We start from the raw sequence: 17290 nt of genomic DNA, 5'->3' as shown, positions 1-17290 counted from the left end.
ATAACATCTGGAGCTAAGGAAAGGGCTGGAAGTCTAGGGATGCAAAGGGGAGGAAGGCCATTCACAAGAAGGTAGAGGAGAGGTTTGGAAGATAAAGTTGCCCTGTTATGCAGATAAGTTTCTTAGGTAAAAATTTATGTGTGCTAATAACTCTCTTCCCGGTACAGGCCCCTCTCCAATGTATACTTAGGCAGTTGAGGGTGAAGTGAAGAGCTTTTCATGAATCGGCTGGGTTTTCATTGCCTGTAGCTCGAAATAATCCTTTTGCCAAAGAAACATATTTTGGGGTGGCAAAATCTGCTTCCCTTCATTGCAGAATCCTAGATTTCTGATCAATTGTTCAGTTTAAACCAAATTGTATCCTGGAGGATATAATTTTCACACCTCGAATTCATATTCAAAGTATTTTTCTGCTTCTTATAGTGCAAGGGAAGGAATGAAAGCAACACAGGAAGCCAGATTTGAGAGGGGAAATTGACACCTGGGTAATCAGAAGGCTTTGTTCCCTAAAGCCCAGTTAAATAGTGTTGAGCTATCACTCAGTGCTAACAGAAACAGTTTTCTCTTGCATTGCTCTAACACCAACTACTAAATAATGTTAGGATATCTTTGAGGCAATAATGTGTAATCACTCACAGTTCTCTTGAAGGGAATGCGGTTAAGATAAAAAAGCCCAAAGGCAGAGAGCTTTTAACTACCAGCCATTTGGCAATATTACTTTCCACACTCCCTCCTGCCCTACTCCCCTCCCCCACAACCCTTAGTGTAAATCTTCGTTCTGGATTAAGTGTTGGAGAGAGAGCTTGTGGAATCACTTAAAAAAAAAAGTTCTTGTTTTTCTTCATTTGTTCCGTTGAGTTCACTATATTTTAAAATATCAGTGTGGTAGAGACTGTGCTGAATTTTAAATGACTAGGTCGCATATCCACCTGTCGTGGAAGAGGATTTCAATCCATCAGTTAGAGAACTTCAGTTTCCTCCGTAGCAGTGGTTTTGATCCCTAGGGCAGGTAAAGACCAGATAAGACAGAAAGCCACCAATTGAGAGAGAGAGAGAGAGAGAGAGAGAGAAGGAGAGAGAGAGGCAAGTGATTTCTCTTGCGGGCAGTACTACCCATATCTCTTCTGCTTATTTTGGAGGTATCGAGAAGAGAAGGAGCTGGGAACACAGTCTCCAATGGACATATGGGGAATCACCGTGTTGTCTTGAGAATCATCGGCCAAGAATGGAATCCCACATGATTGGCAGGCATGGTTCAAGCCAGTATGGACAGTCCTTTGAGTCCCCTCAGATGGAAGTACCCATGGAGCAATTCTCATCTGGAGTGGGCTATTCAAAGCTTTTCTTTATTTAATTTTCAGGTAGCCCTGCTTCTTTCAGATATTAGTAGCCGGGAGATCACTCTATAGGTCAAGGTCTAGGGGCTATGTTTTCTCCTCAGGTGGGGGTCCTGTCTCGACCTGGTTCACAAGGCAGCTTCTCTGTGCTCCAAGGCCTCTGAATTGACAGATTGCTCTTTCTTAATTCTCAGCATCATTTCCTTTTATTTTACTTCTGAAAGTACACTTCAAATATAGACCTTTTAAAAAGCAAATGCCCCCTCTGTGCTTCTAAAGGGATTTGCAGAGGTATGCTTGTGTCTTTACTTTATGCACATAGGTCAAGTTTATCTATCTACCCATCATTTATCAATCTATCATCCAGCTCAACTATTTTATAAGGGGAGCTATAAGACACTTGGGACCAGCTCTGACAGATGGTCAATCAAAAAAGTGGCCAAGGTAGGAATACATGAAAAATGAAACATATAGGGGCGCCTGGGTGGCACAGCGGTTGAGCGTCTGCCTTCGGCTCAGGGCGTGATCCCGGCGTTATGGGATCGAGCCCCACATCAGGCTCTTCCGCCATGAGCCTGCTTCTTCCTCTCCCACTCCCCCTGCTTGTGTTCCCTCTCTCGCTGGCTGTCTCTGTCCTGTCGAATAAATAAATAAAATCTTAAAAAAAAAAATGAAACATATATACTTTAGCAAACTTTTAAATGAAAGGATGGGTTGTTTCCACCCGTTGGGAAATTCTGCATGGTTTTTCTTGCACATGCTCATAATACATGGTCTAGAGTTTCTAGTTTTTGTTTCTTTCAATAAGAGTTTATAGACAATTCAAGAAGCAATGAGCAAGTGGAATCATTCCCAGTAAGTGATTCTCAAATGTTGGCACCTGAACCACTTGGAGGACTTGTTAAAACACAGATTACTGAGGCCCGTCCTAAGTGTTCTGGACTCAGGAGGTCTGGGATGGGGTCTGAGAATGTGTGTTTCTACCTAGTTTCCAGGTGCTGCTGATGCTGCTGATCAAGGCACTCCTCTTTCAGAACCACTGCTGTAGATCGTCCTCATACATCACAGAAAGCATGTAATATTTTACGGAAAGAAGAAACAATGTTGATAAGTAGGAGAGTGGGTTAAGAAAGTAGGTTGACAGTGAATATAAATATATACATATTTTATAGACTTGGCTATACAGCAGTCCATATTCATATGCATTTTTCCCCCTAGAGCATTCCTACGTGGACATACAATGTGGATAACGTGCTATGAATAGTTGACTTCACAAGAGAAGGAAGGGAGTCCTTTAGGAAATGAGATTGTTCCTTAAAACCTTTCCCCTCCACACTGAACAAGTTAAGTTCTCAGGGCTTCTTTACTTCCGTGTAAATTGGGCATGACTGCAAATGCATTACAGGGTTCTCCTGAAGACAAAGGTGATGGCATATGGTAGTTTTTTCCCTGGTAAGTAGGGGAGGAAGTGGGGGAAACCCATAAGTACATATTAGAGAACAACCTTATTGAGGTCTCCTTTTTCATGTTTTAAAAACAAATACACATTTTTTTCCTTTTTCATCTATAATAGATGTGTTTGCTTTAATACAAAAATATTTTACACAATTTGATATTAATTATGCTTATCTTTTGATCTCTGCTATGAAGAACAAGGACCGTGGTTTGAGAGACTTAGGAAAATGCTTTGTAAGCAGGAAGCTATCACATTGTTTTCTTATTAATAGGTATTGGGGTTTTTTGGGGAAACATGTGGGACATGCATTAGCATATCCACTGACTTGGGTGTCTCATTTATAGATTACCTAGGCTGAAGTTTGGATTTTAAATAATCAGACATATGATAAGATTTTTTTGGTCTAGATGTTGTCTATAATCTTTAAATTTTACTTATAAATTGAGTTTTGGAGATGTACAAAGGTCAAAACCATTTTAAGAGTGTAACTGACCCATGGATTTATCTCTCTCGCTCTCCCTCTCCTTTTTTTTTTTTTTTTTTTTTTTAAGTAAGCTCTTCATCCAACATGGGGCGTGGACTCATGACCCTGAGATCAAAAGTCACATGCTCTACCAACCGAGCCAGCCAGGCACCCTTTATTTATCTCCTCTCTCTCTCAACATTTTATTTATTTATTTATTTATTTATTTATTTATTTATTTATTTATTTATTTATTTATTTGAGAGAGAAAGAGAGTATGAGCACGAGCAGGGGGAGGAGCAGAGGGGGAAGGAGAAGAGAGGGAAAGAATCTCAAGCAGACTCCTGGCTGAGCGTGGAGCCTAATGTGGGGCTCAATCTCAGGACCCTGAGATCATGACCTGAGCTGAAACCAAGAGTCGAACACTTAACCGACTGAGCCACCCAGGTTCCCCCCCCATTTCTCTTAATAAAGTAATAAATTAGGGGATAGTGAATGAATATAACAGCTAATGATTTCTGTTACATCATTACACAATCTCTAGCATAATCAAAAATTTTAGTGTGAATCTAATATTCACAGAAAAGTACTGTTTTAGTGTTATTTCTAACTAAAACAACCTGAAAACATATATTCCAATTTATTCATGATCCATTTAATCATTATTTCTTGAACACCTCCTCTGCTAACACTGAGCTAGTCTCCACGAGGGAGGAAGAGATAACTAAGACACAATCCTTGATTCCTGAGAATCTAATGAATTTTCCCATTCTAGCAATTGACCAGAGAGCTGCTGGACTTTTCCCCCTAAGAGATAACAATCTACTTAAAGCTAATAATCTTAATGGCACAGCTAAAATAACTGGCTGGGCAATTGTGGAGTCAGACAGAGGTTACTATGAATCCCTGCTCAGCCACTCCCTAGGAATAACATGGTGGGAAGGTTACTTAAATCTTTCTACTTGTCAGTTTTTCAGTCTGGAAAATGGGGGTAATTTCCTGTGCAGCGTCTTATGGGGAATGGAAACAATATTTTTTCAAAACACGAAAAACAGTGACCAGCACTTAGATTTTCTATGTCTGCTTCTTCCTACTTGCTCACTGACTACTGAATTTGTGAGTTGGTCTGACATCAAACTTTTGGACACGTGAAGATGGCTGCCTTGTTATAGGCCCAGATCATGGAAGACAGGGGCCACAGAGAGTTGTGAAAGAAGAATCTTTGGTGGATGCTCTTGTCAGAAGAGGGCAACAGCATCATCCCCATTTATGGTGTCATGTGCTACATGTTTTTGCCCAACAGCAAAAGCCAAAAAGGGAAGAAAGAGTTCGTCTGTAACTGAACGGAACTCGAAGTTAACTTTATGAGTCAACTGGGGGCACACCACAGTTTTCCACTGGAGATGGAAATCCAAAGTGAGCTTTTTTTTTTTTCCTTATACAGTTTTTACTGTGGGTATTAGAAATGTTTCTGTGTAAGAGAAACAAAAGGACTAAGCCCCATTCCTTTCCTCTTTTAATTTTTGAAAGACTCCAAAAGTAGATGGTTGATAGTTACGTACTTAGGAAGAGTTTACATATAACTTCTGGGGAAATAAACGTCAAACTGGGAGATATGTCAATACACACGTGTAAAGACACGTCCGTTATGTGTTGATCCATAAGGACTTTATTCTTAATGTCAAGTCCTCAGGATTGCATAGCCAAATCATGGATATTTCAACCATAGATAATGGTGCAAAAAGATAACAGCTCACCATTTATTTTGATTGTAGCTATAGTTGTTTTTTTTTTTTTTTTTTTTTTAAACTCTTTAGAGATAAATTAGAAGCTTTAGGTGTACTGGTCTGCATTTTTCTGAGATACATATAGAGAGCGATGGGGTTCAGAGCACACTACGCTGAAATGTGACAACTTGCATATTGACTCTATTAAACCAGAGGGATTTGAGAAACAGCAGGTGTAGGAAGGACTCTGACCTCCCCCTTCTTCCCTGAAGCATGTCATAAGACCCGAATGTGAGCAGCACCCTTCTACATCTGGAGCAAAGGAGCAACGATCTCTGAAGATGGAGGTCCACCAAGAGGAATCTGAAAGAACAGGCCTTGCTAAGTTTCCCCCAGTTTACTACCCTTAGCTCAGACCCTTTTGTCTTGTCACATTTTCCCATGAATTTCCACTCTACATCAAACCTAGTATAAAAACAAATAGGCTTAGCTACTTCTTTGGGTCTTCATTTCCTTAGGAAGCCTTTTATATTGTGTGAATATTACATTAAATAAGTGTATATGTTTTTCTCTTGTTAACCTGTCTTTGCCAGTTGACTTTTCAGGGCCAGCGAGGGACCCTAAGAGAGCTGAGGAAAAGTTCTTCCTCCTCTGCAATAGGTACACATATATGTAGTATATTTAACACTTGCTCTTTTATGTTACTGGCACCAAAATACCACCAAGAAACCATTAAAAATTTACTAACATCTAAAAGTAGAGTAAGTGTCCTGGTGCACATCGGTCATATATCCCTTTCACTTCGTCTCTTCCACATTTTGAAAGCCTGATATGCCTAAGAGCAATAGATTGTGACTTAGAGCAATTCACACCCAAAGTCCTTTGTCAAGAGTATCCCATGTTATTATTTGTGGATCTTAAAAGCAGGCAAGTCACAAATTATATTTCTCAGTCAGTCTCCCCTCTTGTGCCCTGGTCATATAAAAACTTTCTTCCCTCCTCCTCTCTTTTTCCTAATTGCCTGGCCTTGGTCCTTCTGAGACCTTTGACCATTGGACTCAGACACAATTCCGTTCTAAGTCCTTTTTAATCAAACATACAGGATTGGATGTTCTATGAATCTGATTATACTATATAGAATAGAAACAAATTATTTATCAGTAATTAAGTATGGCATTTTCCCCCCCTCCCCCCTTTTTTCTAAAAAGTTTGTTACCAAGGTCGGGAATATAACATTAAATTACCCTTATGGAAAAATCATATTTGGTTTACAGATTTTTTTTCTCTAAGAATGTGATTTACCAATCTACCTTTAGTTAAGAGCTGCCCATGTTGGCTGATAATGAACGCATTTCTGTTATTTATCAGCAACCAGGATTCTAATGTGGACCTGAAAGAAATTCTCAATACTCTTTTCATGATAATCTGAAATCCTGTAGGCAATGCACTAAAGCTGATCATTTGCAAATAAAGAGAAGTTACTTGCCAAATTTAGTTTCTCATGTAAGAAATTAATACAGATATCCCAAAATGAATCTCCATATTGATTCTGGCATAAATTTTTCGGGCATAGCATTGAAACGTACATGTGGATACACATCAATAATGAGTCATTAAAACTAAGTTAAAAACTCAACCCCAGAACACTCATTCTATCACTCAACTTTCTCCCATCTTTCACTTTTTGGCAAGAAGTGTTTTGACAAGCTTTCTAGAGGAAGCAGGGTACTCACACTGGACAAGAACAAGTCGTCTGGTCTGGAGAATACCATTAGATTTTTGTCAAATGCAAAACTCACTCTATCATTCCCCAAATGAAACAGCAAGTGTATTGGTTCTTTAGTTTTTCTTATGGAGAAAAAAAAAAGAGAGTGTACGCACACATTGAGCATATCAAAACAAATAGTCTGTCATGGATTTCATACAAGGAATGACTGAATCTCAAAAGCAATTTTTTTCTTTTTTCTTTTCTTTCCTTCTCTTCTCTTTTCTTTTTTTTTTTTTTTTTTTTTTTTAAGATTTATTTAGAGAGAGAAAGAGACAGAGCATGAGCAGGAATAGCAGAGGGAAGGGGAGAGAGAAGCCCAAGCAGACTCCAGGCCAAGTGTGGAGCCTGACTTGGGGCTCGATCTCATGACTCTGAGATCATGACCCTAGCGGAAACCGAGAGTTGGTCGCTTAACCGATGCTCCACGCCGGCACCAAAATCTCAGAAGCAATTTCTAAGGTTTGAATATATGGCCTACACAAATAATAGTGGTCAAAATTCTTCAAACGTAAGATTTATTCTGCATTACGGAAGCCCGCTCAGATTCAGTTGACATTGCTCCCACACCATCAGCAAAGGAAGTATTTACACAAAAATGGGAATTTCTTATTTTTTTTTCTTCCAACCTGGAACTGAAATTATTCACAGGTCACAGCTAAAAGAGAGGAAAATGTGCAGACTGAGTACCCTTTTTTTATTTTCTCAGCTGGGCATCGCGCATGTCAATGGATCGTATCCGTACAAACAGCACACTTTTACATTCAGGAAGTGACATGGCAGAACGAGCTTTTGTAAAACAATACTCCATTTTCTGTGGTTTGGGGTAAGGCCAAGGCAAAATTTAGATTTCTTCTATTTCATAAGTGAACTCTATAATAAACAAAACTAAGTCTGTAAAGTGGATGTATAATACAGCTATTGTATGGGATTCAACATGACTGCAAAATATCACATTTGACAACATTAATGCCGCTGAAAATACTTGCCGCCAGCAGCTCTTATAATTACAAGGAAAGGCAATTGGTAATGAATTCTTTTAACTCTGAATTTCAAATCTCGGGACTGAATGTTGCCCATTATTGGAGTTCAAAGGCAACTATCTCTAGAATTGTTCTTGTAATGCTTGTTGGATGGTTTTAGTTGTTCTTTTCTTGTAGGCACACAATTGTTGTCTTGATCTTTGTGATAAAAAGAGCTTTGCCAGATCTTTGTAGTGAACCCAGTTGGCTTGGTAACATGCCTGTAGTCAGAATTCCAAAGTGGGGAAACAAAGGCTCAGAAATTATAGGCTGAGAACTGTTTGTTCAGGACTGTGGGAATCTTACCCTGGCCTGTGGGACCAATGGACTCTCTTCATTAGATCCACATTCATCCATAAACTCCTCGATTCCTTGCCCTTTTGTCTTTTCTCAAACTAGAGCTTTAACCACAATAAAAACAAATGTGACAACTTCTTTTATAAATCAATTCCTACCAAAATTCCCAGTGTGCTATAATTCCTCCCCTTCATGTCATAATTCCAAAAGGATGACATTACTTATTCAATGTTACATTCATTTCCATAATGAGGATGTGTCAAGGGGCAAGATGTTACTTAAAGGGGGGAAAAAGGGCTGCATTTAGGCCCATTTGAATGGTGACGAGTTGGCTTTCTCCCTGTCCAGATATGGTCCTTTCCCCCAAGTTAATTCAATAAGCGAATATAGTCCAGCATGACCATTTTAGACTGCCGAGTCTAAAAAATTCAGTCCAAATTGAAGTATAATCCAGTGCAATTCATTTCACCGAAGAACACCATAAAATGGAAAGAGAAAACAGAGCAATTTCACATTTTCTTTCTTTCTTTTTTTTTTTTTTACAGGGTGTAAAGGTATTCTTCAACCAACTGACACTATGTCATCTGATTAAACCATTGTGACTTGGAAATGCCAGGAATTTTCCTTTGTGTGCCTAAATAATGCAAGTTGAATTCAGCAGTGTTCATATAAATACTTTAATTACGCTGGAGCTTTATCAGCAGGGAGTCATGGGAAGTATGTGAAACACTGGATAAACATTTTAAAAAGCAAGAACCATTCAAGGTACACAGAAGACAGGACAGTCATAACAGCAGCAGCAACCACAACAAACTAGAGAAGGCGGTAGCTCAGTACTTTTTATGAGCCTAGGATCCAATTGTTTTTCTTTTCATTTCCCACCATTGTTTTGGGAAAAACACCTAAAAAAAAAAAAACCAAGGAAGATGAAGCCTGACAAGACTGACAACACTAAAGGGACTAAAGGATTCTAAGTAGTGCCCTGTGAGAAGAAGTCAAAAGAAGCCTGAATAATAGTGATTTAGAGAAACTGAATTTGCATCGTGCATCGTTCTCAGGCTTGGACATTAGGTCCGAAAACCGAGGCAAGGATGAACATAAATTCTTTTCAGGAAAGCTTTAATAAATGTTGTTGAAATTGGAGGGAATGCCTTCCCGACGTGACATTGCATCTGGGCCCATAGCCATGGATCACTTTGTTTTCTACGTGGTCCTAGTGGCCTTCGAAGTTTCCTTCTGAAATTTGTAGCCCCCGAGCATAATGGAATGAAAGTTTAATGTGGTGTTAGCTCCAGTGTTACAACATACAGCCATTAATTATTGACTGAGCAATTCACGGCTTCATACAAGGAGGAAAATAAATAATGAGAAAGAAATCACGCCACTTACCTGCAGTGGAACTTAGAGTGTACTTTTCTTTTTTTGTCCTGAGTGTCTCGGCTCGGAAGCCAATCTAAACTTCATCACTGCAAAGGTGATGAGTTATCGCTGCCATCTTTCCCTTTTCCTTTCCTTGGTCTTGCCTTCTGATCTTTTCCTCTGATCTTTTCTTCTGTCTCTTTCTTCGTCATCTTTTTTTTTTTTTTAACATTTCGTGATACATAGATTTGTTAAATGCTGCTTTACTTTCTGAAAATAGAAATTGGATAACTATAAATAGACATCAATATAGTACAGAAAACATACTATATGAAGAAAATGTTTAAACACTTTTCAAGCAATGTCGAAGTGGAAGACAGGCAGTGGGGTGAGAAAAGTGTAGAAGAACTAAGATTTCTGTGGATTCTGGGTACTTTTTGGGCTGGACGTGTCCTATCTATTTGTTCTGTTGTTGTTGTTGTTGTTGTTGTTGTTGTTGTTTTTAATAAAGATTTTTATTTATTTATTTGACAGAGAGAGACAGCCAGCGAGAAAGGGAACACAAGCAGGGGGAATGGGAGAGGAAGAAGCAGGCTCCCAGTGGAGGAGCCCGATGTGGGGCTCGATCCCAGGACTCCGGGATCATGCCCTCAGCGGAAGGCAGGTGCTTAATGACTGAGCCACCCAGGCGCCCCTATTCGTTCTGTTTTTGATCAGATCACCTTTGCACACCAACATTCTGTGACTCAATAAAATGAGTAGCTCCCAATAAACAAACAAAACTTTATTTTTGGATTCTCTCTTTGAGCATATGAATTAAAAAAAAAAAACAGGTGCAGACCGTGGCTCACGTCATGGGTCCCCATACCGGCTGATCATCAAAATCCTTGTCAACTTGTAAAGCACAGCTCACATGTGTTGATTCAGAATATTTTGCATTGCGGTCTGAAAATTTGTGTTAAAAAAAAATTAACAAAAATCTCCCGGAGGAATCAGATGAATGGCCAACATTATCTACCTGGATTCCCCCAGTTTGGGGTTTTATTGTCATTGCTACAAGGAAAAGTTCTCCATTTGGAACCATTTAAACCAGAGCCACAGAACCTACGTTTTCCTTAACTACATGCTGTCACCATGACTTGATAAAAATTTATGACCCCTCGTATAAGCAAATTCTCATTTGATATAGAACCTCCCAAGCATACCTCTTATTTTATGTCTTCTACTCGTTTTGTAATTTTTTCTTCATTTCCCCGTTTTATATGTAAAAACACTTTCTCTCATGTTTCTCTCCCAGCACACAACAACCTAGGAAAACTTTTTCCCTGTCAGTTTAAAAAAACTGGTTCCAACTCTGCCATAGATTCTATAAACTAGTGATATTCTTTCCATTTTCTCCTTTTCTGCAGAACTCAGTCAAAGTAAGTTTCTCTTGTGTGTGAACAAGGACCCCTTACAGGCTCAGTAAGAGAATGTCACCAACAACAGGTGGTCTTTCTACATGCTTCACAGGAGATGATAAAATCATCTTCTGGGAATACGTTTGTGTTTTGACCGGTTTGTGTCTGAATGAGGAAAAGTTTCTGAAGAGTAAAAAATGGCCTGGGTGCGTGTTTTGTAGAGTGATTTCCTATTCTTGCTGGGTGGAGCTGAAATCCTCGGCTGGCTTCCCTCCTGTCTCCACAGCTCTGTGTCTGCTCAAGCCACCAGAATCTCTCCGCAGACTCGGAGGGCTTTCCTAACTGGGCTCCAGGAAATCCTGGCCCCACCTCCCAAGCGGACAACATCGGATGTATATTGTATCGTTCCACTCCTACACTCGAAAGCTGTGTGAGGGAAGAAAAAATCTCTCCCCTTATCCGTCTTAGGTTCTCCTGCAGGGGCCCTGTAAATCAGATGAGCTAAAGACAGAGCGATGAGAGAGAAACAAACACGTTTATTAACATGTGCATCATGCATGTACACATGGGTGTGCTCAGGGATGAGCAACCCAAAGGCGTGGTTGGAATTTGGGTTTACACACCACCTTAGGCTAAACAAAGGAAAAGAGCTTTTGGGCTTCTGGGCTGGGCCAGGCAAGTTATGGGAAGGGGACCAGGGAAAGGATGGCAAACAAGTTGCTTAGTAAGGTTTGTTATGCAAATTTAGGTCCGCTGATAAGTGCTGTTAAGAGTCTTTCTCTTCATGGTAAGAGAGGGAATTATGGTTATAAATGGAAATCTGCTTTAAAGATGTAAGTTTCCACAGGAAAACTTGTGTTCTGCTTTTAGAGCGTTCCCTGGGTCTGCTGCTTAAGTCAATGGACTTAAACTCAAAATAACCCATTTTCAAAAGAAGCATAAATATGGGGGTAGCATATTTTGGTACCCTACCCCCATACCTTCCACTGGCTTCCTGGAACACTTAAAAGCACACAGTCTGAAAAAAGAATTGCCCAGTATGTACCAAGGTCTATAGAACATTCCATCATCTACTCTGCTACTTGCTCTTTCTCTTCCTCTGTCCCCACGCCCACTCTGTTCCATCACACCGACCTCCTTCCTGGCCCTATAGACACTGATGGGCTGCTGCCTCAGAGCTTTGCATTTGCTTTTACCTCTACCTAGACAGCTCTTCTTCTAGTGATTTGTACAACTTTGACTCTTACTTCCTTCAGGTCTCTGCCAAATTAACTCCACAGTAGTGAAATCTTTTCCTGTTAAACAGCCTCTTTAAAATAGTAACTCGGCCCCAATCTCTCTACCTTGTCTTGCTTTATTTTCCTCCATAGCACTAAACATCATGCGAAATACATACTAATCACTTGCTTGTGTACTTACTCATTTTCTCTCTTTCCCCTTTAGAATATAGGTCAAAGGTATTTCTGTTTTGTTAACTGCATTATCCTCAACACCCAGAACATAGCTGGGAATATACGTCAAGCAGGTAAGAAGTAATATTTGTTGAATGAATGAATAATGAATCCTAAGTACAGCAGAAGTCCAACCAAGGGTATTTATTCATTCATTTGTTAAATCAAGGAGATTCAACAAATTTGTAGAAAAGAAATGCAAAACTTTAGTATAAGCAAAAGAAATGACTGGATATCCTTTCCCTGAAATGCAGAGCCTTTATAGTTACGCACTTTTTTTTTTTTTTTTTTTTTTACAATTCTGTAAAGTAGAAAGTAGCTTGTAGAAAATGGATGGTCATGCAAATAATTCTTAGCTACAGACATGCAAATCAGTTTGCAACTGCAAGTTCCAACTTGGCTGTCCACTGTAGGAGAAGCCGTTTTTCTGTATGTGCCGATCCATTTCAATATTCCTCATCTATCTGTGTGTGTGTTCTTTGGATTCCTTGACAAGTGTTCGTTCTATATTTACGTGAGGATCATGATTTTCCCTCTTTCTGTAATTTGTCTTTTAACAAATTTGGAAATATGCCTTACCTGTTTTTTTTTCTTTTTCTTTTTGCCCAATGCATATCTTTGGTGTGATCATTTTTTAGAGCCAGCCGCTTCGTCCTTGAGTGTGTTTGCTCATCTGTAATGACTAAGTGTAATAATATCTGGCAAGTCAAAGTCATGCCAGAGAGAAGACATGGAAGAAATAGATGGAAAGGCCAGGGCAAGTAAAAATATGGGAGGATACTGGACAAAAAACTACTGAAAATGAGGGAAGACATTGCCTTAAAAGTGGGCGTTCATTTGTTGATTAGGACGTGGTTACTTTCTTTTAAGAGGCATCTCCGTTTTCACACGAGGCCAGAAGGCCTGATGCTGAATGAGAACTCTCAAAAAGAAAACCTTCAGTGTTGGGGGCACTTTTTATGATTGCGAGAATTGATTCAACTACTGGAATCAGTCAAAGAAAGATAGAATCACACCTCGAGAAAATAAAACAGAAAAGTAAAAAGAAATGGGCTACACTGAGATACCACCTTACGCCAGTTAGAATGGCAAAAATTGACAAGGCAAGAAACAACAATTGTTGGAGAGGATGTGGAGAAAGGGGATCCCTCCTACATTGTTGGTGGGAATGCAAGTTGGTACAGCCACTCTGGAAAACAGTGTGGAGGTCCCTAAAAAAGTTAGAAATTGAGCTACCCTATGACCCAGCCATTGCACTACTGGGTATTTACCCCAAAGATACAGACGTAGTGAAGAGAAGGGCCATATGCACCCCAATGTTCATAGCAGCATTGTCCACAATAGCTAAATCATGGAAGGAACCGAGATGCCCTTCAACAGATGACTGGATTAAGAAGCTGTGGTCCATATATACAATGGAATATTACTCAGCTGTCAGAAAGAACGAGTTCTCAACATTTGCTGCAACATGGACGGCACTGGAGGAGATAATGCTAAGTGAAATAAGTCAAGCGGAAAAAGACAATTATATGATTTCTCTCATCTACGGAACATAAGAACTAGGAAGATCGGTAGGGGAAGAAAGGGATAAAGAAAGCGGGGGTAATCAGAAGGGGGAATGAAACATGAGAGACTATGGACTCTGAGAAACAAACTGAGGGCTTCAGAGGGGAGGGGGGTGGGGGAATGGGATGGGCTGGTGATGGGTATTAAGGAGGGCACGTATTGCATGGTGCATTGGGCGTTATATGCAACTAATGAATCATCAAACTTTACATCAGAAACCAGGGATGTACTGTATGGTGACTAACATAATATAATAAAAAAACAAAATTAAAAAAAAAAAAAAAAAAGAAACGGGCAAAGAAACATTTTGTACAGCAAACGGTTTTCAGTTTGGTGAGTGATGAGAAGCGGCCGGACTCTGTTTTATGCGATGTGTGCCAAAGCTGATGGGGGTAGGTGTGGGTGTGTCTGTTCATAAGAATACTGGGGGCCCAGTCCAATGAGGCCCCCCACTTTGTCAAGGATTCCCTCTCTGAGATCTGGCATCACAAATGCCTTCACGCGGCTGAGACTCATGACAAGGCATGAAGCTATTGAGGAAATATTAAGAACTCAGAATGTCAAGGGGGAAGAGGATAAGCCCCTAATCCGAGGAACCAACCCAATTCCTAAATAGACTGAACCAACACCACCCGCCATGAAGGACAGACACCATCAGAAGTCCCAAGGGAAGAGCGCAACCCCAAGGACTGGTGGCCGCAGCAGGGCTTTAGACAGACAATAGATCCATAATGGCCCTTTGCTCTTCTATTCATTCTCCCCGTAGGTATGTTTTGTTCCTCTCTGGTGAGAAGGAACTGGCTAACAGGGGATTCTGGGGTGGGAACAGATTCTTCCCTTGTTGCTTTGAAAAAAGTTTGCTGCTGGTTTGCTGCTATTTCTATGAAGACATCCACTTGATAACAGAATCAAGAGGCCAGATAAAATAATTTAAGTATAATTGGCAACCAGGTTCATAGAGCCTGGAAAAAGGGGAAGATGTTTTGTTAATGAAGAACTAGATCAAAGTCTTTGGCAGAAACATATGGCACATTTTCTCAGTATGTTTCTTGACAGAGCCCTTTCGTCTGTAGATTTCCGAGGCTTAAGTTACAAATTCAAGGATTATGTTAAGACCAGGTTTGGTGGTAAAAATTCTCTATCTGAATAACAAATCATTTTCCACATTATTATGGTAAGTTTTATTTGCTTGGTGGAGGCCATACGAGCCACAGGATTGTGACATGTGCCGATTCCAAGGGCCTGGAGTGAAGAAGGTGGGAGGAGAAGGTGGAGAGACAGAGACTTGAAATGGGTCTGGGTTTATTAGCTACAGTATCAGATTGCCCTTTATCTTGAAACTGATAAATGCACATTCAAGGATACATCCTGTGCGGGTAAATTGTTTAAGTCCATGTCCTTTCGGGTGTTTGGGAGTTACTTTTACATACACCTACTGCATAGCTCATCGACGCTCCTTCGGACAGAATTATTTTATTTATTTATTTTATTTATTTATTTATTTATTTATTTATTTTTTTAAAAGATTTTATTTATTTATTCGACAGAGATAGAGACAGCCAGCGAGAGAGGGAACACAAGCAGGGGCAGTGGGAGAGGAAGAAGCAGGCTTATAGCGGAGGAGCCTGATGTGGGGCTCGATCCCATAACGCCAGGATCACGCCCTGAGCTGAAGGCAGGCGCTTAACCGCTGTGCCATCCAGGCGCCCCCGGACAGAATTCTTAAACCATGCCAGGGCTTTGCTACTCATGTCTAGTTTAGTCCCTGATGATAATTCTACCCCCTCCTCCGCTGGGTGGTTTAGAAAATGTTAATAGGTCCAAGCATGACAGAGATGATGAACCAAATTTCACACTGAGAAGGAAATAGAAAGCAAATAAAAATCCACCACGTGAAATGCTCTCAAGAGGGTCACCTTTCCAATCCAGCTACTGCTCCCAGAAAACACCTACCTCAAAGGTAAATTTGTTTATGACTATGGTCCACTGCTTATCTGGACAATTTATTAGTCACATAAAATATTCTGTAATTTCGTACTACAGTGGATTTGACAGATTTGTCCACATATCTTACATAATACTTGGATGGGCTCTGTCTATTTAAATTTAAATCTACATATATTATTTGCCAAGTTTCTGGGTTGAGTATAGACGGTGCACTGTATCTGTAGACAGAGAAACTTAACCTCCACTATCACATTTCTAGGAAACGTGTTTTTTCCTTATTTTCCGTGAGTAACCAGAAAAAAAAAAATGTATCAGAACTTATATTTAGACACATCCCAAGCTTCATCTTTTACTCTCACAAGTGCAGTGTAAATGAATCTCTTCTTTCTTTTGTACAAATGCATATATTTCTACAGAGAATTCCCTCAGCTAATTCATGACACTTGACATTAATCACATACACAGATCAACAAAGACTTTGCTTTCATATAGAAACTAATTTAGAACATATTTCTAAATTACTGCTTGTTAATGCAGTCAATTTAATTAGCTAGCTAATGACAATATCTGTTCATAAGCAAAATAGCAAAAAATACCAAGTTTAGTAATTAGACCATATAATTCCTTAACAACTCAATTTTATAATGGAAAAGTACAATGCTTTTAGTCAATTTTCTCCAAAAACTCCTCTATATTCAAAATTAGGAATTCCACAGCGGATTCATCTGACATTTAAAGCTCAAGATGGAGAGGTTGTGTTAGAAAGCACAGCTCCCTCCTGGATCGTGTGTGAAATTGCCTGTAAGTCACATTACATCCCAAATCCATTTCCCCTCCAACCATTTCGAGGGTATAACATTTACTCTTTGTCACTAATGTTCTTTTCTGCAAGAGACACCAGTATGAATTGTAACACAATGAAACGATTCATCTTTGTTGGGCAATTTTAACGATTCTATAATTACAGAAAACTATAGAAAATCATGTTTCCCCCTTTATCAACTCAGACACTCAGTGGCATTTCAAGGCTAAGATAAAAAAAAAAAAAAAGGTGTGGGGGTGGATGAAATAAGAATCCCTGTGTTTTTGTTTTAAGAATATCATATTAATGAAAATCTATAAACCAAACATAGATAGCATCACAAATGCAAACTGGCATGTGGCATAACGGGGGGGGGGGGGAAGGAGGGGTGTATGCAAAAATCCAGCCAGAAAAGCCCTAAAATAGGCTAATTTCATTTCTCCCAGCTGCCTGCCTTTCAATTCTTTATCTCTAGCTATCGGGTTTGAATAAATTTCATCTCCCATACTACAAGTAATGAGGAGGCAATGACTTATGGAAGCACAGAGACCAAGTTAAGACAGAATTAGAATACAATTTTAATGAGACGGAGCTGGGAGAGTGAAAGTGCTACTCATTTGACAGACTTGGCAAAATATCCAATATTATTTCAAATGCTCTTTCCTTTCTCCAAAGAGACTGTCAAATATTAGAATAAA

General features: G+C 39.6%; 1 protein-coding gene across 1 annotated transcript in view; it reads right to left on the bottom strand.

Annotated features, from left to right (window-relative positions):
- LOC123790410 (uncharacterized) overlaps positions 1-17290 on the bottom strand; it is a 404586-nt gene that overhangs the window by 139795 nt on the left and 247501 nt on the right. Inside the window, exon 4 of the mRNA XM_087862347.1 lies at positions 9457-9696. Coding sequence (XP_087718473.1) covers positions 9690-9696 — 7 coding nt within the window. The 3' untranslated portion in view covers positions 9457-9689. The remainder of the gene's footprint in view (positions 1-9456; positions 9697-17290) is intronic.

The sequence above is a fragment of the Ursus americanus genome, chromosome 5 (assembly GCF_024610735.1).
Source record: "Ursus americanus isolate L20-20 chromosome 5, mUrsAme1.1.p, whole genome shotgun sequence".
NCBI lineage: Eukaryota > Metazoa > Chordata > Mammalia > Carnivora > Ursidae > Ursus > Ursus americanus.
This window is presented reverse-complemented; position numbering and strand designations above follow the sequence as displayed.